This window comes from Manis pentadactyla, chromosome 4 (assembly GCF_030020395.1).
Source record: "Manis pentadactyla isolate mManPen7 chromosome 4, mManPen7.hap1, whole genome shotgun sequence".
In the NCBI taxonomy this organism is placed as follows: domain Eukaryota; kingdom Metazoa; phylum Chordata; class Mammalia; order Pholidota; family Manidae; genus Manis; species Manis pentadactyla.
Genome location: NC_080022.1, coordinates 177,223,967 through 177,248,511, shown reverse-complemented (window position 1 = coordinate 177,248,511; position 24,545 = coordinate 177,223,967). Strand labels below are relative to the sequence as shown.

General features: G+C 34.8%; 1 protein-coding gene across 5 annotated transcripts in view; it reads right to left on the bottom strand.

Moving 5' to 3' along the window:
• HELZ (helicase with zinc finger) overlaps positions 1–24,545 on the bottom strand; it is a 169,885-nt gene that overhangs the window by 79,715 nt on the left and 65,625 nt on the right. For 4 of the 5 annotated variants that reach the window (XM_057501628.1, XM_036899734.2, XM_057501627.1 and 1 more), the window contains 5 exons: positions 22,134–22,401; positions 14,165–14,498; positions 13,208–13,338; positions 1,704–1,883; positions 1,101–1,205 (listed from right to left, as the gene is read on the bottom strand). In XM_057501628.1, coding sequence (XP_057357611.1) covers positions 1,101–1,205; positions 1,704–1,883; positions 13,208–13,338; positions 14,165–14,498; positions 22,134–22,401 — 1,018 coding nt within the window. The remainder of the gene's footprint in view (positions 1–1,100; positions 1,206–1,703; positions 1,884–13,207; positions 13,339–14,164; positions 14,499–22,133; positions 22,402–24,545) is intronic. The other variant, XM_036899735.2, reaches the window with a different exon arrangement.

Genomic DNA, 24,545 nt, shown 5'->3' with positions numbered 1-24,545 from the left:
GCAACTACTTATTAATGAGTTTATTCACAATTTCATTTATAGTGGCCGTATATACATTTTCTTATTAAATACAACTGGATTCTACTTAAAATAATTACTTCTGCTCTGTCTTCCAGAGTGAAGACAAGTAGGGCATAAAAACCTATGTCAACAGGCCATGTCACCTTTCTCTTTTTTGTTTTTTTTTAATACAATTGAAAATCTTTCAAATGGTTTTGTTTGTGGTCATTAAAGAGTTAAACAGCATAATCTCCTTTTTCCATGCCTGGGTTCAACTAGAAATAAAGTTAGTGAATCATGATTCAAAAGTGTGGTTAGAAATTAATTTGTAAACAATAATTGTATTCAAACAATACAGGGCATGACATATTAGTTTGTAAAATGGCAAAACTAAACATTAATCCATATAACAATGAAAGCAAATGGTATAATAAACCATTTAATGGTTCTTTATTGTTTTCTGAAGAAAAGGATTTTTATTCCCCCACAATCCTGTATGTAAGTACATTTCATATCCGTATATTGAGAGGACTTCTCTGTATCAATGGTAGAATTTTCTTTGACACTTTGTCTCTTAAATGACACCAAAACGTTATATATACGAGTCAATTACACTTTGTTGCAAAAATCATTTCAATAGTTCATGCTTCTCTAATGTGCAGCTTCTATGAAATTACCTGCAAGATCACAGTCTAAATTTTATTTCCATAAAGAACTATCACTGCATGACTACTCTGCTATGCACAATATACTAGGATATTAATTAAATTAAATTTGATTTAAATAAGTCATATTTATATTATTTCATCACAGTAGCTTTTAGAGGTACACATCAAAATCTGCCAGACTGTAACAACATTTTCACATATAGAACTTAAAAAAGGATGTCTTTCTCTTTACTTAATGTTTAAGAAATGAATGGTCAAAGATTTTTAAATTTTTACTTGGTTTTAAGTGGTTTCTTCAAAAGGCATAACCTCCAAATGCCAATGCACAGTTAAAGATTTTGGTATTCTTGAAGTTACTAAAATCTTGACAGACACCTTTTCTTAAGAATAATAAAGTATGATACAGATACATAATAAGCCTTAAAAAAATACCTGAGAGGTCTTGCCTGGGGATTGCCTGCTTCTACATATGGATGTAAATAATCCTTTATGTAGAGATCAGCAGCACTATTAGAATGGGTGCAAATGAGAATCCTGCTGAAATAAATGGTGCAAATAAAAAGAATGATAAAACACAAAACTATTTAAGCAGTATAATACCAAAAAAAAAAGCAGTGGCCATCTTAATATTACACATTTCCCTCAACCTACTCAGTTATCTCTAACATTTTTCAATGCTTTTAGGAAACTGTATTACTCTTTAAGCTGTAAAGAAAATAAATTCCCCCAAAACTATTTTTAAATTATCATATAAAAATATATTTTTTTAAACCCACTCTTTGGCTCTAACATATATTAGAATTTCTTAGCAGACTTGGAGTTTTCACAGCTATTTAAGAACTATCATTCTCTACGTGGCCAATTTTTAAAAATAGTTTTTAGAAGAATTCAAATTTTAGTGCTGTAGAGTTTTGGTGTGGGTCTTTTTTTTAGATTTCTCTGAGCTAGATGAAAATTGTCTTGCTAGCTCTCACACAACAAGGCATGGAGGTCATGCCCTGCTAATATATCGGAGCACACATACCACCATCTCACCTCATCTCCTGCTGCTGGAGAATGTGCTTGACAGCCTGAGCTAGAGTGAATGTTTTTCCCGTCCCATAGGGTCCGATGATGAGAACGGGAGGCAGCTGTATTGCCAGTGGAGTTGTAATTGCCAAAACAGCCTCTTTCTGTTTTGCATTTAGCCGAGGATCCAACTGTTCATCCCACTGTCTATAGAAAATAAAATTTTAAGTTATTTTAAACACATGCATCTTATTAATAAACAAAACATGACACAAGAGTATCCTGAATTTCAATGAACCATTAAAAAACTAAAAAAGCCTTTTAAAAATACCTGTTATAAACACAAATGGCTTATTTGAAAACTACTTTGTAGGAAATTATCCAACAGAGTTGGGTTTTGCCATGTTGACCAAAACTCACTTTACTGATCTTGTCCTATTGCAAATGCAAAAATATTTTGACAACTAACCTAAAGAAATCATACCCTTCTATTCTAGTTGCTGCCAGTCCATAAATAGTAATGGCAATGTCTCAAAAATGTATTTCTCTCTGTTACATACAAGCACTAGAAAATGTTTTCTGGTATTAATAAAGTATTAAGTTCTTTGCATAACAAATGGAATGCAAAAAGTAAACTAACTGAATTTCAAATTCCAGTCCACTGGAAGATCTTTTACGTAAAGGTTAAAACACGTCCCTGGTAAAGAGATATCAAGCTTCCACAAAGTTTTAATTCAGAAAGTAGCAGTTTTTCCTAAAAAGGTATCAAAGGCCAAACTCTAGACATGTTCTCTAATATCTTCACACACACAAATAATATACATATGTTGTATTTTTCTGAGTAGAGAACACCTGTCATGGCAGCACAAATGGCTGCTGTAATGAGATCTCTGTGACGAGTGTCCTTTCTATGACTTGGCTAAGTTTCGAAGATTTAAATGGACAGCAGTTGCTGAAAGGGATCAAACCAAGTGGAGAATTAATAGCATTCTTTCTCACAACTACAATTAAACACTAAATATTGCAACAACTATGGTAAAAATGATAGGGATGTGAACCAAAATAGGAAGGGTGTGTAAAGAGACTCTTAGAAAATTTGCATCAAAGTGTTCATGAAATAATCCTGAAATACAAGGTCACAGTTTAGACAGGAAAATTCCCTCTCTGAGAGGCTATACACTACTTAAATCAGAGGCTAGTTATAGAAAATATTCTTAACATGTCCAGTTTTTATAAATGATAACTAATGCTATATGACAGATAACTCCTAACAAGTCTCCTAAATAATGTAAAACCTTAGAAAACAAACTCTGACCATATACACATGCTATTACCTATTTTTATGAAATTAAGAAAGTTGTAAATACAAAACAAAAGAACTCTCATTAGTGGTACTGGATTTCCTAGTAACTGTTCACTAAAGCTCAAGCTTTTTACTCCAAAGAATCCTTCAGTATAACCATGCTATTTACTCACAATTCTGCCAGTACCTAACAATGTTCCATATGCTACAAATGAGGAAACTGCTGTAGGTGACTGCTAAGTCCAGATCGAAGATATGAGGCAGACACTGTGAAATAGTTACCCCAAAACCATTCATGGCACTTTCTCTGCCTTTAGCAACTACTAGTGTGCCTAGACAGTTCTAATAACCCAATTACCAATCTTCTACTGCTGGAAAACCAATTCTGGTCAATGAGATATAGGATGAAGACCCTCAGAAGGTCTTCTATAACCAATAAAACAAAAACACAGCCTGGCTAGAATGTGGCCCTTCTTGCTCCTTCACCTGGCTGGCATGAACTCATGGTAAATATAGGTGCCGCAGCCAAGTTATAATTATGAGGAAACAGGCAGCAAGAAGAAAACCAACATGGTCTATGGCAGGGAACAGGGAAGACTTCGGTCCTTGCTGACACGCTGAGTAGCTGCCCCAGCCCTGTACCACCTACCTCGAGGCTTCTGTCTGCTTGTTCAAGCCACAGTTAGTCCAGTAAACTGCTATTTGCATCCACACCCAACCACTATGATTCTGATACCTGACCCCAGTGGTTCCTTTTTCTGTACAGGGAGATGATACTTTTAGCAGATGGTTATTTTAAATATCAAATGAGATTAATATAAGCAAGCTGTTTAGAAATATAATTGAGCAGTAAACGCTCAATTAATGTTAGCTTCTATTACTATAATATTTTCTGAGGATATCAGAAAAATTAGACATAACTTGACCAACGCATATTTCCAAAACACATACAAAAAAGTTTTAAAAGCCTGTTCTTACCAACTATTTCAGTGTAAACAAATGCTCAGAGCAGATCAGGAACTTCATGAATGTCAGTCTCTCTATAGTTCCTGGTCATGAATAATGAACATTTATAGAAAGCCAATGAGCAAAATAAGCTGTCTTTTTTTATTGTCCCACCTGCTCAATGAAGGGAAGATTTTAAATAATCTACATGCTGGAAGAGTCATTGCTGATTTTGATAATTTAACACAATATAAAGTCTCTTCAAGTTTATTCTGAATAAAATACAAGTTATTTTATTCCCTAAACCAAATTAATTCAAAATCCTTTTTTTCCCTGGTCTAATACATTACTATAATTAATTTGTAGGCTATATGCTCAAGATTCTTAACTTCTCAATTTTATTTATCCATATTCCACTTATTCCAGAAAGATTTTAAATGGTTAATGGCTTCTCAGGATGTTCCTAGATCCAGATATCTTTTAATTACTATTTGAATTACAGTGGTATAGAATCTCTTCCTGCTTGAAAGGTTTTTGCTATTTAATATTTCTTAGTTACTTTAGCAGCTAACACTTGTAGTATTTGAATATGTTTTTATATACAATACAATTTTCAGAAGCAAACATATCAAATAAATGCATAAAAGTTTACTTGTAGGAAAACAAGATGGTGGCATGAGAAGAGGCAGAAACTACCTCCCAAAACCACATATAATACAAAAATACAGCAAATACAACTAATCCTTAAAGAGCAACTGGAAAGCACACTGCAACAAACAGCCTACATCTGGAGAAAAGAGAAGACTTCCCGGAAAAGGGTAAAGTAGCAAAGCCACAATCTGGTGGAACCCAAGCCCTTTCCCAACCCCAGCTCACTAGCAGGAGAAAGAGAAACAGAGCAGGGAGGAAGGAGGAGCCCAGGACTGCTAAATACCCAGCCCTGGAGATCTGCTCCAGCACGAACCCACATTACATGGTGCTCTGGAGATTAGTGGAGTTGGAAAGCAAAGGCAAGTGGAATACTAAGAGAGACTGAGATTCCAGCCACTTGTGGAGAACAGGGACTCACAACCGGCTGCTCACAGACAAAAGAAAGGCAGGCACTTCGAAAGACATCCCAACAGTGAGACGGTTGCTAAAGGGGCAAGGATTACACAGAGCTTGCTGCTCAGGAGAAAGAACAAGTGGACAAAATTGTCCCAGCACACTCTGCCCAAGAGGTTGGGAACTTTCAGGAGCTTCACATGCTACATCCCTCTGGCTGGCAATGCAGCACCAAGCAATACACAGCCTACCTCTCCTTCCTCCCAGCTGGCACCGATTCACAAACCAGCTGCCCCTGCCATTGCGCCACGCAAGCCAGAGGGCAGCCCCGGTTACACCAGCTACAAGGGCATGACGCAGAGGCTTCTCCCTGTGGACTTGGTCCACTGGCCCAAGCAGTGGGTGCAGGTACTGCAGCTGAGAAGCAGAAAGGAGCTTTTTCCTCCCGACAGGCGCCAGTCTGCTCACCTGCTGCCCCTGCCATCACACCAGGACAGCTGGAGGGCAGCATATCAACAGCAGCTCTAAAGGCAGAATGCAGAGGCTCCTCCTTGCACACTTGGCCCACTGGCCCTGGCAGTGGAAGCAGGCACTGCTACCTGGAAGAAGGCATTGCAGCCGGGAATCAGGAAAGGGCTCTTTCCTCCTGGCAGGCACCAGCGCTGTACACCTGCAACCCCCACCATCACTCCAAGCCTGGGCAGCTCCAGAGGGTAGAGCTTCTGGGCACAAAAGGGCGCCACCAACACAAAGTTATTTTTCCACAGTAATTATTACAAATATAAAATGGCAAAAGAATCTGGTACAAACCAAAATCCCTTAAACACCAGAAAGAGGGCTAAGTGAAACTGAAATCAACAATCTTCCTGATAACAATTTCAAAATGAAAGTCATAAACCTGACACAGAGCTACAGTATTCAAGACCTTGGAGAGGACCTCAAGAAAGAGATAAAAACTTAGAAAAACACAGTATCTGAAATGAAACATAAAATGGAGGGACTTAAAAGCAGATTAGATATAGTGGATGAGATGGTAAATAAAACAGAAATTAGAGAACAGGACTACAAAGAAGCTGAGGCACAGAGAGAAAAAGGATCTACAGGAATAAAAAAATATTAAGAGAACTGTGTGACCAATCCAAACGAAACAATATTTGCATTATAGGGGTAAGAGAAGAAGAAGAGATGGAAAAAGGGATAGAAAGTCCCTTTGAGGAAATAACTGCTGAAAATTTCCCCAATCTGGGGAAGGAGATAGTCTCTCAGCCCATGGAGGTGCACAGATCTCCCAACACAAGGGACCCAAGGAAGACAACAACAAGACAAATAATAATTAAAATGGCAAAGATCAAGGACAAGAACAGAGTATTAAAAGCAGCCAGAGAGAAAAAAGATCACATACAAAGGAAAACCCATCAGGCTCTCATCAGACTTCTCAAAAGAAATCTTACAGGCCAGAAGGGAGTGGCATGATATATTTAATGCAATGAAAGATAAAGGTCTCAAACCAAGAATACTCTACCTGGCAAGATTATCATTTCAATTTGAAGGAGGGATTAAACAGTTTCCAGATAAGCAAAAGTCGAGAAAATTTACTTCCCACAAACTGTCTCTACAGTGTATTTTGGAGGGACTGCTATAGCTACAAGTGTTCCTAAAGCTAGATAGCTGTCACCAGAGGAAATAAAACCACAGTAAAGAAAGTAAACAATTAATCACTAAGCACATGCAAAATTAAATCAACTACCCTGCCAAGTCAGTCAAGAGAGAGACAAAGAGACAAAGAGTACAGAATATGATACCTAATATACAAAGAATGGAGGAGGAAGAAAAAGGAGGGGGAAAAAAAACCTTTAGATTGTGTTTGTAATACTATACTAGGTGAGTTAAGTTAGACTCTTAGATAGTAAGAAAGTTAACCTTGAACATTTGGTAACCACAAATCTAAAGCCTGCAATGGCAATTAGTACACATCTATCGATAATCACCCTAGATGTAAATGGTCTAAATGCACCAATCAAAAGACATAGAGTCATTGAATGGATAAAAAAAACAAGACCTGTCCATATCGACCTACAAGATACTCACTTCAAACCCAAAGACATACACAGATGAAAAGTGAAGGGATGGGAAAAGATATTTCATGCAACTAATAGGAGAAAAAAGCAGGAATTGCAGTACTTGAATCAGACAAAATAGACTTGAAAACAAAGAAAGTAACAAGAGATAAAGAAGGATATTACATAACAATAAAGGGGTCAGTCCAACAAGAGGATATAACCATTATAAATATCTATGTACCCAATACAGGATCACCTACAAAGATGAAACAAATACTAACAGAACTAAAGGGGGAAATAGAATGCAATGCATTCATTTTAGGAGACTTCAACACACCACTCACTTCAAAGGACATATCAACCAGACAGAAAATAAGTAAGGAGACAGAGGCACTGAACAACACATTAGAACAGATGGACCTAATGGACATCTACAGAACTCTACACCCAAAAGCAGCAGGATACACATTCTGCTCAGTGCACATGGAACGTTTTCAAGAATAAAAGAATAAATCATATACCAGGCCATAAAAAGAGCCTCAGTAAATTCAAAAAGATTGAAATTGTACCAAACAGCTTCTCAGACCACAAATATATGAAACTAGAAATAAATCACACAAAGAAAATAAAAAAGTGCACAAACACATGGAGGCTTAATAACATGTTCCTAAATAATCAATGGATCAATGACCAAATAAAAACAGATATCAAACAATATGTGGAGACAAATGACAACAATAATTCAACACCGCAAAATCTGTGAGACACAGCAAAGGCCGTGCTAAGAGGAAAGTATACCACAATACAGGCCTACCTCAGGAAAGAAGAACAATCCCATATTAACAGTCTAAACTCACAATTAATGAAACTAGAAAAAAAACAACAACAAATGAGGCCCAAAGTCAGTAGAAGGAGGGACATAATAAAGATTAGAGCAGAAATAAATAAAATCGAGAAGAATAAAACAATAGAATCAATGAAAGCAGGAGCTGGATCTTTGAGAAAATAAACAAAATAGATAAACCCGTAGCCAGACTTATCAAGTAAAAAGGGAGTCTACAGATATAAACAAAATCAGAAATGAGAAAGGAAAAATCACTGTGAACACTACAGAAATACAAATAATTATTAGACAATACTATGAAAAACTATATGCCAATAAACTAGATAACCTAGAAGAAATGGACAACTTTCTAGAAAAATACAACCTAACAAGACTGAAAGGAAGAAACAGAAAATCTGAAGAGACCAACTACCAGCAGCAAAATTGAATTGGTAATCAAAAAACTACCTAAGACAAAACGCCTGGACCAGATGGCTTCACCTCTGATTTTATCAAACATTTAGTAAAGACCTATCACCATCCTCCTTAAAGTTTTCCAAAAAGTAGAAGAGGAGGGAATACTACCAAACTCATTCTATGAGACCAGCATCACTCTAATACAAAAAAAAAACAGGAAAAGACTCCACAAAAAAAGAAAACTACAGACCAATATCCCTGATGAACATACATGTAAAAATACTCAACAAAATATTAGCAAACCAAATTCAAAAATACATCAAAAAGATCATCCATCATGATCAAGTAGTATTTATTCCAGGGATGCAAGGATGGTACAATATTCAAAAATCCATCAACATCATCCACCACATCAACAAAAAGAAGGACAATAACCACATGATCATCTCCAGAGATGCCGAAAAAGCATTCAACAAAATTCAACATCCATTCATGAAAAAAACTCTCAACAAAATGAGTATAGAGGGCAAGTACCTCAACATAATAAAGGCCATATATGACAAACCCACAGCCAACATCATACTAAACAGAGAGAAGCTGAAAGTTTTTCCTGTAAGGTCGGGAACAAGACAAGGATGCCCACTCTCCCCACTTTTATTCAACATAGTACTGGAAGTCCTAGCCATGGCAATCAGACAACACAAAGCAATAAAAGGCATCCAGATTGGTAAAGAAGTTAAACTGTCACTGTTTGCAGATGACACGATATTGTACATAAAAAACCCTAGAGGATCCATCCCAAAACTACTAGAACTAATATCAAAATTCAGCAAAGTTGCAGGATACAAAATTAATACACAGAAATCTGTTGCATTGCTACATACTAACAATGAACTAGTAGAAAAAGAAATCAGGAAAACAATTCCATTCACAATTGCATCAAAAATAATAAAATACCTAGGAATAAACCTAACAAAGAAGTAGAAGCCCTATACCTTGAAAACTAGACACTCATGAGAGAAATTAAAGAAGATACCAATAAATGGAAATACATCCCGTGCTCATGGGTAGGAAGAATTAATATTGTCAAAATGGCCATACTGCCTAAAGCAATCTACAGATTCAATGCAATCCCTATCAAAATACCAACAGCATTTTTCAATGAACTAGAACAAATAGTTCTAAAATTCATAAGGAACCACAAAAGACCCCAACTAGGCAAAGCAATCCTGAGAAGGAAGAATAAAGCTGAGGGGATTACACACCCTGACTTCAAGCTCTACTACAAAGCCACAGTAATCAAGACAATTTGGTACTGGCACAAGAACAGACCCATACATCAATGAAACAGAATAGAGAGCCCAGATATAAACCCAAGTGCATATGGCCAATTAATATATGATAAAGGAGCCATGGATAAACCATGGGGAAGTGACAGCCTCTTCTACAACTGGTGTTGGCAAAACTGGACAGCTACATGTAAGAGAATGAAACTGGATTATTGTCTAACTCCATACACAAAAGTAAACTCGAAATGGATCAAAGACCTGAATGTAAGTCACGAAACCATAAAACTCTTAGAAGAAAAAACAGGCAAAAATCTCTTGAATATAAACCTGGGCAACTTTTTTCTGAACATATCTCCTCAGACAAGGGAAATAAAAGCAAAAATGAACAAATGGGAGTACATCAAACTTAAAAGCTTCTGTACAGCGAAGGACACCATCAGTAGAACAAAAAGGCATCCTACAGTATGGGACAATACATTCTTAAATGACATATCCGATAATGGGTTAACATCCAGAATATATAAAGAACTCACACACCTCAACAACCAAAAACCAAATAACCTGATTGAAAAATGGGTGGAGGATCTGACAGACACTTCTCAAAAGAAGAAATTCAAATGGCCAACAGGCACATGAAAAGATGTTCCACATCACTAATCATCAGGGAAATGCAAATTAAAACCACAATGAGAGATCACCTCACATCAGTTAGGATGGCCAACATCGAAAAGACTAGGAACAACAAATGCTGCCTAGGATGTGAAGAAAGGGGAACCCTCCTACACTGCTGGTGGGAATGTAAATTAGTTCAACCACTGTGGAAAGCAATATGGAGGTTCCTCAAAAAACTAAAAATAGGAAAACCATTTGACCCAGAAATTCCACTCCTAGGAATTTATCCAAAGAAAAAAAATTCCAGATTCAACAAGACATATGCACCGCTGTTTACTGCAGCACTATTTACAATAGCCAAGATATGGAAACAACCTAAGTGTCCATCAGTAGATGAACGAATAAAGAAGATGTGGTACACATACACAATGGAATATTATTCAGCCATAAGAAAAAAACAAATCCTACCATTTGCAACAACATGGATGGAGCTGGAGGGTGTTATGCTCAGTGAAATAAATCAGGCAGAGAAAGACAAGTACAAAATGATTTCACTCATTTGTGAAGCATAACAACAAAGCAAAACTGAAGGAACAAAACAGCAGCAGACTCACAGACTCCAAGAAGAGACTAGCAGTTACCAAAGGGAAGTGGGTGGGAAGGGTAGTCGGGGAGGGGGAGATTAAGGGGCATTATGATTAGTACACATTCTGTAGGAGATTACAAAGAAGGTAGTATAGCACAGAGAAGAGAGGTACTGTCTCTATTACAGCATTTTACTATGCTGATGGACAGTGCTGCAATGGGGTGTGGGAGACTTGATAATATGGGTGAACGTAGTAACGACAATGTTGCTCACACGAAACCTTCATAAGATCGTATATCAATGATACCTTAATAAAGAAAGAAAATACATGGGGAAGAAAATGTTTATTGGTAGGGCCTCACATTTAAAATCCGAATTTTTCTCTTTAAACTTCAAACTCTTAATAATTCAAATGTGTCACATATTAATACTGTGTAAGGTCCTGTTGGAGATTCAAAGATAAATAAGATGTGGTCTCTTCCTTTAAAAAGCTCAGAGACTAATGAAGATAGTAGAAATGTACACAGTTCACAAAAACTAATTTCAGAGAAATTATACTTGAAAGGACAAAACTGACTAAATCTAGCACACAGTAGGCACCCAGTTAATTATCTGTTGGAATAATGAGGTGTCAGGTCGGGTTCGTCTACTTGAAGGAAGGACCACTTCAGCTGGACTAAATCTAGATCTTCCATAGATGAATACAGGGGAAAGATGATTTCAGGGAGAGAAAAATCACAGATAAGAAGATAGGGCTGGGAAAGAGAGAAATGCAGAGTTTACTGGGTATAAAGTGTCAGTTGTGCAAGATGAAAAAGTTCTGGATAGAGCAACAATGTGAATATACTTAACAGTAAGTGAACTAGACACTTTAACTTGGTTAAGATGGCACATTTTATGTATACATAGATTTATATTAAATCATATAGATATGTATAGATTTTATCACAATTTTTTTTAAATGCTAAAAGTTTTTTTTAAAGATAAAGAGGCAAATAAGTGTAGGGATACTTAAACTTCAAGGTAGTTCAGTATGGCTAGAGCATGGGGATTGAGAGAAAGGGGGAGAGTCAAATAGAAAAAAGTAAAAAATCTGGAAAGGTATTGTTGGAAAGCACTGTCAATTAGACCACATCATAATATCAAGAAGCCTTTAGACATCTGTTATCAGTGAAATGAGATGATTATTTTAGCAAACTAACTCTGGAAGAAATATGTGGGATGGACCAGAGAACACAGACACAGACAGCAGGACGGAATACTGACCAGAAGGCTACTGAAATAGCCCAGCTCTAAATTAAGCACTGACTGTATGAATGGGAAGAGAAGGACGCAGAGAAGCTGAGTCAAATGAGAAGTGAGAAGATGTCACTGGATTTTCACAATTAGTAGATCACTGATTACTTTCAGGAAAATGAGGAAATGGCTAACAGAGATTACAAAATGAGTACATAAGAATACCAGAAATACATAAACTATTCCTACTCAAGAATTCTGGCAATAAAAAGAAGAATGGGGAAAGGAGAAGAAGGATAAGCAAAAACAAGGGAGAAATGACTTGGTTTTTGTGTTGTAAGGCACATTTTGCTTTGTTCAGTTTTCAGAACTAAAAGAAATGGAATGTCAGGGGAAGAGGTATATGCCACTTCTAGGCCTAGTCCACAAAAATTTCCCACATGATCCAGTGTTCGTCTTCCTCTATCTGCCTGCTGAATGCCAACATGCAGGGTGAAACCTTGGAAACCACTTACTGAAAATACTACAGCCTCCATCCATGATGGAACAGGGCTACCTTACCATAACTGGATTGACACAAGTGATAAATAAACTTCTGTTCTGTAGAACCACTGAGATTTAAAAAAAAAAAGATGGCATGAGCTAGTATAAACAGTGATCAAGAGGACAAAAGGATGAAAAAGATGCAGTCATACAACTGTCACCATTATGAGTCTGGAAACAAAACAGAAGCATCACATTCAATTCCATGTAAAGAGGTGCCAAAGAGAAATTAAGCAGAAAAATATTTACACACAACCATTAACGTGAGAGTGGTTTCTGAAGTAGTATATTCTATGACATTTTCTCCATTTTCCTAAATTAAAAAATGTCTTCTATATTCAAAATTTATTTTAAATTAACCCTTTGAAACATTTTAGAAAGGCTTTGATTTTCCCATTCAACTTCTACTCAGAAATATTCCTAAATTGCTTAACACCCTACAGATTAAGGCTGTTGAGAAAAGCAATACAACTCATTGAGATTCTGAGGAAAAGTGAAAAAAATACATGATGAACCTCAAACGTTCTTTTACTCTCCTTTCTCAACTAGTAACATGTTTCCTAAAGAATATGGGCAAACTTTATTAAAAAGTATACTGGAGTGATTTGATACAGATATTCAATTTAACATTAACATATCTTCTTTAATGAATGAGGTATCTCCTTTTTTGTACCTGTTGGGACTCCAAGGTATGGTTGGAGTCATAGTGATGTCTGGAAACAAAACCCCATTGTCCTTGATCCTGTCTAGCGCATAATGCATTTCACAGAGGGGTAATCGATTTAATTGAAACTGAAGTTCAACCTGAAACACAAATTTTTTTTAAAAAGCATTAAAGCAAAGATCAATGCTTGCAGCTCACTCAAATACTTTTGGAGATAACTTTTTAGGGGAACCAAGTTTAGGGATTCTTTTAAAGTGTAATCATATTCTAATAATAATTATTATGGCTAATATTTGTTTTTTTTATTTAGTACCAGGCATTGTAACATGTAGTTTACATAGACTATTTTACTTACTAGTACCAGTGATGTATATACTATTATTAACCTCGTTTTACATCTAAAGAAACTGAGGCACTTATAAAGTATTTAATCTTTAAATGAAGGTTATGATTCTTTCATTCCTGTGAAGAATATATCTGAAAACATCAGAACATCTGTGACATCTATTGAGTGATAAAAACAAGGCATATGACACTTTTCGATTTACTATGAATGAATAATATTCATCAAATTTTGTTTAATAAGAAAAAAGATTAGCTTTCCAGCAAAATATGGCAGACTGAACATACAGTCCACCTAAAAATTCACTAAGACAAAGAGAATAGGAGCAGATACAACTTCAGATGAGGACTGTCCCAGGACGTAGCCTTGTTTAATCTGTCCTTCCATTGCTGATTTAAAACTCTAATCAGAAAGCTCAACCTTATTTGAACATTTTAGATGTTACTTAGATTAAAGGGAATCAATTTTCTCTGAGAGTTACTAGAGGTCCAATTCCCTGCCCCTTCATAGAACACTTCAAATGCACTTCTGGTAATGGCAGAAGGAAAATCAAACCAGAAGAGTATCAGCTGACAGGAAGACCACAGACAAGGATAGTTACATTGCCACATTTCAACACATACCTGTGTATCATAATCAGGCCGAAGATTAAGTTCTTCACAGCATTCCCTGGATATCCTTAAAAATATATATTCTTTTGTTTTTTCTTCAATAGTAGCTTCATAAACCTTCTCTTTGGTTCCCTGGGTCTGTCCTAACTTCTCTTTAGGGACTGGTAATAAATAAACAGCATTGACTTTGGTCATCACCAGCCGTCCAGCCAAAGTATCTTCAGAAAGTGTTTCAGTAAGCTTAAAGCGACCAAAAAGCTGTCCATTCTGAGCATACTTTGCACCTCCAGCAACTCCAGTGAGCATGAAGCTTGCTAAAATCTGCAATTGCACTTTAAGGTTGAACCTATATCAGAAGTAGAAATCAAGTTTGAATATTTTACATCAAAAACATAAAAACTAGAAGACGAAAACAAAATAAATCAAATATAAATATAGAAAACATTAAAACTTTATTATCAATTCATTCCATTGAGCTACAAACTGTACACTATCTTTCTGCTTTTAATCCAATCTGGAAAAAGCAAAAATATTTTAAGTGAATAAACTCTCATGTGAGTTACATAAAGACACATATCTGTGTCTTTACTGTATTGAGGAATACAAACATTTTTAAAAAGTCCGTGTGTTTAAAATGAAGCTAAGTATGATATTTTAATAAAGTGAGATATTATGTATTAATTAATATTAAGTGTTCAAACACACCATTGGAATAATTAAGACTTTAAAATCACCTAAAACTAAGAGGAAATGCACGGCATTAACAACCACAACTTTTACTAACTGATGCTTTCCAAGCAGATCTTACCAAAAGATTCTAACCATAAAATTTATCTTTCAATGCTGATAATAACATCAAGAATAAATTTTTCTTCATGGCTGCATCAAGGCAGATCTCACGCAAGAACTACGGGAAGAGAAGTTAAAGGCTATCTTTACAGACAATGGTTGGTGCACTCACTCACACTTTCATGTGTATGCATGAGCCTAAGAGAATATGTATGTTGAAGAAGCACAGAGAATGAAGGTTAATTTATAGTCAAGAAATATGAAGAAACAGAAAGATTTAAACTAACTACAGGTTTTCTCCTTAGCCATTCTGAAATCGTACTGTAAGAAAGAAGACAAAGTGGTAAGAATGGGACCATTTTCTACTTTTTTCTTAAGAGGTTTAAAATATTTGAGTGAAAAAATTAAATTGTTTTAAAATCTATCCTTTTGTGGAAAAGGTTGCTTTTTAATGGTATTATGGAATTTTCTTTTCAGATCTTTTGTACACATAATATCAAGAATGTCTTATAAATTCTTAAAAGGAAAAGAAAAAAATCCTGTTTAAAAACATAAATTTCTATAATGGAAACATCTGTATTGCTTACAATATTGGGAAATCAAATCTAATTAAAACACTATACTAAAATTCTGAATGTCCATTTATATACTTTAAAGTTAGAAAACTATAAAGAAGAAATATTTTTACAGGAATAAAATATTTATGGAAAATAACATCTGAATAGCTACTCATCCATGTAATAAGTCATAAGAGTTTACGGGTTCCATTAGTAATTAAAAGATAATTTATAATAGACCATTTAAGGCTCCATAATATAGGTAAATACATACTAAAGTTAATATATAGTAATGTGGCTTTATTTGAGGATCAAATGAATTTTAGCACTAATTGCTGTGTGTTTGTGTGTGTGTGTAATTACTAAAAATCACAGTAAAGTTCTGTCATTCTCTATGCACATTTCACTAGATTCAAACTAGAAAAATAGGATTACAATTTAAAGAAAAACAGATTGCATGTTATCTAGTTACATTTGACTCTTTAAAGACTGGAATGTGTACTGAGGATTCATATAAAAACAAGCTTTAAAATGGAAATGAAACAAAAGTATACTACACTCCCCAGTTTACACATAATCTACATTCACCTGCTTTAATAAAATACATGTTCTAAAATAGAACAGGAACCCTCAGGTTCTTCAAGCTTTTTAAGTGAAGTTAACTTTTAATTTCCTCTTACTATCCATATAAGTGAGATTAGGAGTCGTTAAAAACTTTCTCAGAGAACAGAAATTTCTTATAATGCATTCTTCATTCACAAATGACCCTTTCATTGCTAAAGCTGATATACATGTGTCTGGTTACTTTTTTCTAACTTTGCCATCACTTTCTACTTTCCTTAAACTCTCTCCTCCACTGCTGCAGTCATACTCCCTAGTTTTCTTTTTGCTTTTCAGCTGTTCTACCTTCCATCAAAGTCTTCTTACTCTGTGGGTTCTCACTAGGTGAGGGCACCATCTCCTTGGACTCTCAGCTTAGGGCCATAAACCCAACTGCCAAATAGCTTCTGTGCTCTTCAAACTCAGTACAAGCAAAACAGAATCACTTTCTGACCTTCCCACATGTCACCCAAACCCATCCTCCATGTACTAAAGAGCTTAGGCAATGGCACTATCACCCACCGAGGTGTCCAAGCCAGACACCAAGTCATCCTTGCCCTTGTCTCTCCCACCAGCCTTCATTCCCCCACCACCAACCCCTGTTAGTTCCTCTTCGTTCTAACTCATCTGCACCTCAATATTTTTAACTTGGATTACTATAAACAAATTCCAAATGCAACTTTTGTTTCAAATCTGTTCTCCAAACCATGACCAGAGGACTTTGTAAAATGCAAGTCTGATGATGAGCAGCTTGTTATATATAGCTCTGAGGATAAGGCTGAAACAGCACTGTCTCTCACCACCCTACCAGTGCCTCCATTACACCTCTGATGATGAACTCGGAGCTTCTCCCAAAACTCTACACTCTTATTCTCATATCGTAGTTCTTCTAACTAAATACCATGATCCTATTTTCCCCTCACAGTTATATCTGTGTTTCAAAATTCAGCTTAAATACCACCTGGTCCCCAAAGCAGACTTGATTCCCTCCTTGACTTGACTGTCCTTCTCCTCTTCGTTCCTGCAGGGTAAGTGCCTCTCCGGTAGGGCCTTTATGCATTCCTCTACCACAATGCTGATGATACCTGGCATAACCCTACATTTACAGGTCTGTCTCCCCTACCGGATTACAAACTTTTGGGAAACAAAAAACATAACTAGTTTGCCTTAGAATCAGCACTAACTAGCCTAGAACCTAAGACTTGGACTAAGTAAATTTTGTTCACTGAATTAATTTTACATTTTTGTAATAATCTGATTTTTTTCAGGTATCATATTCCCATTTCAACTGCTTTGTATTATTTCCTAACAAATTCTTCAAATCCTATAATAATTTCTCAACTAACTTAGGCAACATATTAAAGTTTCACTGTTAACACCTATTTCAGAATCCACCATTCCAAAACACTTGATCACAATTTAACAAAATGAAAAATTAATCTCACAGTTTTTAAGCAATAAGAGAATCATCTTGTGACATTTAGTTGTGCCTTGCAACAAAACTCTTAAGGCAGAAGCACTGGAAAATATAAGTACTAAGAAATACAGCTTTTCCCACAGAAAATTCATCATATGTTCAAGATGCAGACATTATAAACTTTCTAAAGGAAGTTCTAGCTATTAACATTTAATTTTTCTAAAAGATTAACAGGCTAAAACTGTATTATACTAGTAAGCTTTCCTAGGTACTTAAAATCTTACATGTATTTTTAAGATTTTATAACTCAGAAATACCTAAATTACAAAGTATATTCTACAATTAAAGGTATTTCTTAAGAAGAAAAACCTTCTTTCCATTGTTGCATGTCACATTTTGAAATCAACCTTAATGCATACATATAATTCCTAACCTTTTAGGGAATGGCATAATAGTAGCCAACTACATTTTCAACCAATTTTAAACCATGCTTAGCTAAAAGAAATATAGCTCCATCAATCTTAGCAATAGTTACATCTCTTGAGTGTAACTTTAAAAAAATGTCAAAGATATATAGTGAATTTCACCTCGTGCAATTTCTGACTGAAGGAATAATAACAAAAATCAACCAAGGTAATAAGCCAATACCTGGGTTTATTTAAGCAGAGCAACAGAAACAGTATATCCAAAAGGCCTCACCCATCTTAACGATGAAATGTGCATCCACACACCATTTCATCAATAGTGTCATGCCAGCTATTACCACTGAGAAGCCACAACAACCCTATTAGGCATGCCATCACACAGTTCAATGGACACAATAGCTTCAGCCAAAGTCAATTTCTTTTGAAAATGTCTATCTTAGAATCAGACAGATTTCACTTCAAGGTAAGAGTATTACTGAAGGCAAATCCATATGTAGCTACAGAGAAGTTTTTTTTTTCTATCTTGAAAGAACTCAGAAACATTTTCTAAATTTTAAATGAAACGCAGTATTATCCTTACCACCTCCACACATCCCACACTAAAACTTAACATAAAAAAGAAATCTTTATCTCTGGACTGATTTGAAAAATCATCTTCTTTAAAAACTTGATTACTAAATCCAACCGCAAGCCAAAAATTATTTTGTCTAATCTTGAAAGGCTTCATTCAGTCTATTTGCAAGGAAAGAATGCTAAAGTGAAAATGTAAGTATGAATTCCCTTGATAATACTTTCATGATTAGTAGAGTCAACCCTTGAACAATGCAGGGATTAGGGACACCAATCTCCATGGAGTCAAAAATCTGTGTATAACTTTTGACTCCCCCAAAATTTAACTACTAATAGCCTACTGCTGATTTTACAGTAGTATATTACTAGCATCTACATGTATTTATGCATCCATGACATACCTTTTTCACTATTTCTAGGCTATATAGCTCATCTAAGAGTTTTTAGATATATTTATTTTAAAATCTGCATATAAGTAGACTCATGCAATTCAAACCTTTGTTGTTCAAGGGTCAACTGTAATATTCTGCTTAAACTGTCAAAGTTCACAAATGACAATACACTTTCTGGACCTTGGGAAATATCCTATCAATCAGGTGGTATGTCTGACTACAAGATCTCAAAGAGGCACATTTCGATACATACAGAATATATTATTACTGTCCTATACATCCAAGTCATTTAGAGGGATGAGTCCATTTACCCATACCATTGTCTTCTGGCTTTAAATTGGGTCTCAATCCACAATAAAACATTCTTCACCATTCTAATGGTGACTTGGGTTTGCTTTGGCAGCTGGTATTGGTTAGAACAGATAAGCAAAATGATGCACCAAACACACTAGAACGTGGCCCAAGGGCCAAATCCAATCTTTGGTTTATTTTGTATAGCCCTTGACTACAGCTACACAGTTTGTTTTGTACAAAGACTGCAGGGAATCCACAAAGCCTGAAATATTTATACTCACTGATCCTTCACAGAAAAAATTTGCTGATCTCTACACTACAGCATAGTGTAGTAAGCTGCACACAGACCTCCCTGAAATCCATATTTTAAAAAAATATGTTATGTTATTTATGCTTAAAGAAATAACAATCAAATGTGAATTAACTTTAAGGCAGCATTAAAATGCATATGAATATTAAGTTTACAGGGTAAAGTAGAAAACAGAAAATAAACTTTTTTAAGCAGTGTATAAAACTCTGTCAAAGACTTATAAAAATCCTTACAATTTATGTCTGTTATTTGTCCCTTGTCTATCTACTTATACATGTCCTCTGAGACCTCTTATCTGATAACTAATAGGACTTGCTTCTCTGTATGTATACCAGTTCTATATTTGACTTCACTAAGTTTTACAAGCCTACCAAATCCAGAAGTGTAATTTACCAGCCTTCACATTCAGTGTTACCTTTGGGTGACAGATCACTGGAAATTTTTCAGAATTCTCTCATACAGTTACTATCTACTCATCATGTTAGACATGTAGCAATAAATTCTCATTGTTATCTTTAAGATCCTTCAAAATATACACATCAAAAGTGATCCTGCAGATTTATATTCATTTAATAAATACTCCTATTTCAATCAATAAGTATGATCTAATTTTAAAGATTAAAAAAACAGAGAGAAAGCTCAGATGTTCCTATAAAAAGACCATATACTATCTTATCAATGTCTTACCACATTGTCTACTTTCTACCCCAATCTTCCTTTTCATATCTAGGGGCAATTTTACACCATGATCATCAAGTTCTACAACCGATAATGTTCTGGTTTCCTTTTCATTTGTTTGCTTTTTCTCATTATAATAGTTGTACACAGATAATGTACAACCTTCCAAAAACTGAGGAAACTATATATTAGAACACAAAAGCACCTGTAATCCCACCAACTAAAACACTTTGCTTTCAATCTTTTCAGTATTTTCTTATACAAATGTATTCATATGTGTGTATATTCAAATATGCCGAATTAGAATTGCAGTGGATAAGGTTTCATAACTAACCTATTTTCCCCTTAATATTATATCATGAGATCTTCACTGTATTAAAAAATTTTCAAGAACATAATTTCAGTAGAGTAGTCCCCCCTTATCTGTGAAGAACAAGACCCCTACTGGTTGCCTGAAACAGCAGACCATACTGAAACTTATATATGCTGTTTTTTCCTGTATATGTATACCTATGACAAAGCTGAATTGATTAATTAGGCACAGTAAGAAATTAACAACAATAACTAATAATAAAATAAAACAATTTGACAATATGCTGTAATTGAAGCTATGTGAATGTGGTCTCTCCCTTTGTCAAAGTATTTTATTTCACTATACTCACTCTGCTTGTGATGATGTGAGCTGATAAAATACCTACATGATGAGATGAAGTGACATGAATGACACAGGCACTGTGACATAGTGTTAGGCTACTATTGACCTTCTGATGATAAGTCAGAAGTGGGTCATCTGCTTCTAGTCTGCAGTTGACCCCAAGGAACCGAAACTGTGGAAAGCAAAACCTAGAATAAGGGGGGGGGCTATATTCCTTATGTGGAATTTATCTTCATAGTCATATAGATAATACTATATTCCTTATACATAATAATATACATGCATATTAACAATGTGAATAATGTACATGATACAAGCCACTGTCCTTATTTAATAACTGACCATTTCATTAGAACTATATATGGATACAATCAATAAAAATCTTTTAAGAGAACATCATTAGGCCATGATTAAAAGTCTTACAGTAACGAAAAATATATACCATCTGATTTTGTAATTTTTATATGTATTTAATTTGTAATTAGTTACTTTCCAAAAGTTAGATCACATATAATCTATAAATAGAGTAACAAAGGTATCTCTAAGTTTTCACTTTTCCTTTTCTGAATATATCCATTAATGAATGTTCAGTATCTGTCTATAATATTAATGATAAGGTAGCAATAAGGCAGCTTAGATTAGAAAAATATGTTGGTTAGGCTGTATTTAAGGGGAAAACTGTAAAAGATGTGTTCATGTCTCATAACTGTGATTCCATTTTTAAGGCTTGTTCCCATTTTATCTAAAAAGTAGAATGCTATAAGCAAATAAAACAGCTATTTCATTAACATCTTCCTTCACTCCAACTCTCATTTCTAAGATTACCTTTCCTATAATGATTCAAATAAGCCTTTGGTTTAAACTCTTGGTCTTCACCTGTGGCATATGGATAAAATGTAAAATATAATAGAGTATTTATAAATGCCTATAAGGGTATTTTACTATTAGAAAATAGTTTTCCAGAAGATTTTAAAAATGTCATTCTTAAAATTACTTCCCAAAACAAATATTCATTGAATGCCTGCTCTGACTACCATTAACAGAAACCTCCTAAAGAGCAGGGACCACACATTCATACTCCCAGCATGGGGCAGAGACTTGTGGAAATGAACTGTTCTAAATTCTATGGATGCCAACATGAGCAGGACACAGTTCTTGCCTCAAGAAGTTCATAGACAGCTACTGAAAACAACCATTTTACTACCTGTCTTCAGTTAGCCACACCTCCATTTTAAAAATGAAAAATAGCATCCAAAGGTGAGATTTTTTTTTAAGTGTTTCTAAAGTAACTTACTTGCTAACTTCTTTATACTGGGCTATCTCCTCAATATAGAGAAGGTCATGCAATCGTGATTGATAGTTGGTCTTGGTCAGTGATTTGTCTAAAACAGACTGGGTAAATAGCTGGTCAGCAGAGAGAGGAATTTGGTATCTGATAAGAAGGCTCTTCTCCAAATCAGTAGTTTCATTAGGTTCAAAATCTATAATAGTCTTAGAAGAAGAATCCCACCGCTTAGCTGTGGTTACTAGCTGTTGTTTTGCATGCATCAGGTATTCAAGATCTAAATGGAAACAAAAAACACATTTATAAAGGAACACAACATTAAAATTCTCAAAGAATATGTTACACATTTTATATACTAGAACTAAAATTCCTAAAAACAAAACAATACAAAAACCCACTTGACAGTGTATTTCCCCATATCAGAAACGTTTTTTTTTTTTGTCTAGCTTAACCAAATAACACAAATAGGAATCCATTTTTTTTTACACCACGCTAGAACATGCCAAAAACACTTATCAACATTTTTAAAATGCAAATTAACATTTAGAACTTAACTCTTCAGTCAGGAGAAATCTGAACCGCAGGAAGAAAATATGATAAATTCCTCATAAGACAAAATCTATCAGGTGATAATCACTTTTCTCCTATTACCAATTATAGAAAAAGAGGATTAGAAAACTAAAAGGTTGAATCTTTTCTTGTGTGGTAAGGCACAGTGAAACTCTCTGAAAGTCAATTTACAACAAATAATCCTTTAGGTAATATTAATGTACAACACTGCTAATTCCACATTAAAATGTGATACAATGTAACATTCAAATGCCAGCTTAGCCTCAGAAAAATTATACTCTAAGTAGGGCACAAAGTCAAATGGCTATTCAAGTTCTGACATCTCTGAAAACAATGTAGCATAACACCAACAAAGGGTTAAACAGATAAAAAATTCTGAGCACGGGGTAGGCTCACTCTATTTGCAGCACACAGTATTTTTTTATTGGGTGGAACACACACCTATAAATATAAAAAGTTAACCGAAAGGGGAAAAAGAGTTGCTTAAATGACTCATTAGGCCAAGATCCAATTCTAATGTAACATAACTGAAAGGTGGATTTTACAATCCAAGTTAAAATTTTAGGACATTTAAAGACTTAAACAGTTTAAACAGAGATCAGCTAGTCTCCACAGTCAAACAAATTATCCTGTTCTATCTTTGAAATGAGAGCAACATGTACAATTGCCATGTCTTGCTCAGTGAGAGATTTCACTACATTTAAATGTTACATATAAATTAAAAACATGTAAGTATAATCATCCAAGAGAAATTTCTCAGTATTAGAATATAGCTAATCCTAATATATTATTAAAGATTAAAGACCCTAATTTAAATGTAAAAAAAAAAAAAAGGCCCTCATTTCTTACCTTTGCTCCTTGTAAAGGCATTTAAAATTTTTACATGACAGTTTTACTATTCCTCAGATGACAACATAAATACAACTACAATCATCAAGATACAAAGACAGTCCACTCATTAAAAATCTGCATTTCTAAAATACTCTGGATGACGTATGGGGTGATGATGGTCTGTTTCCACAGTAGCCTCGCAAGTAGTTTTCATAAAGTGAACTAACCACATTTTCTTCCTCTAAAATGGGGCCCTGTCTACTCAATCATTCGGTCACAGCTACAAAAAAATATTTAAATTCTACAAATGCCAACATTCCTAAACAGATTATACCATCACTCAACATCAGATGCTAATTATTATCGAAATAGCAAGGATATACATAATTATTTTCCATAATTCAAAAGTCAAAAAGAGAAACAGCAATGGTATAGTGACAAACCCAATAACCAGTTATTTAAAAATAAAACTATAAATGCTACAAAATATTGAAGAATCTATTAAACATGTAATACAAACATGTCTAACAATCCTTGGGGATATAATTTTATTTTAAATAAGAAATTGATTCATACTATGCCTAGATCAATCTTCTGTTCACATTCTTTAAAAAATCACTAGTTCTTCCTAACTGATGTTTAAGTAACTGGGATAAAAACAAATCTAAGACATTACAGTTTTCCTTTTAAAAAGCTTTTTGTATCACCTATTTAATATGCAAAGCAAATTATACATTCATTCTATTCTGGGCCAGTATTCAGGCTTTTGGGGAAAAGTGGCATGAGAAATAGTATTTATTTTTCTCATTTGATCTATATAGTGCCATGATTCCCACCAATTTTGTGAAATTCTTAAAATTAGTGTCTCCCGCAGGCAGCATGATTTAAATACAATTCCCTAACAATGTTAAATTTTATTCTACTTATTCTTAAAAATGACTAAAAACACAGTACAGGGGAGCAGCGAGCCAAGGGAGCAGAAAGAAGAATCTTGAAAAAAATCCACGTTTGCCAACATCA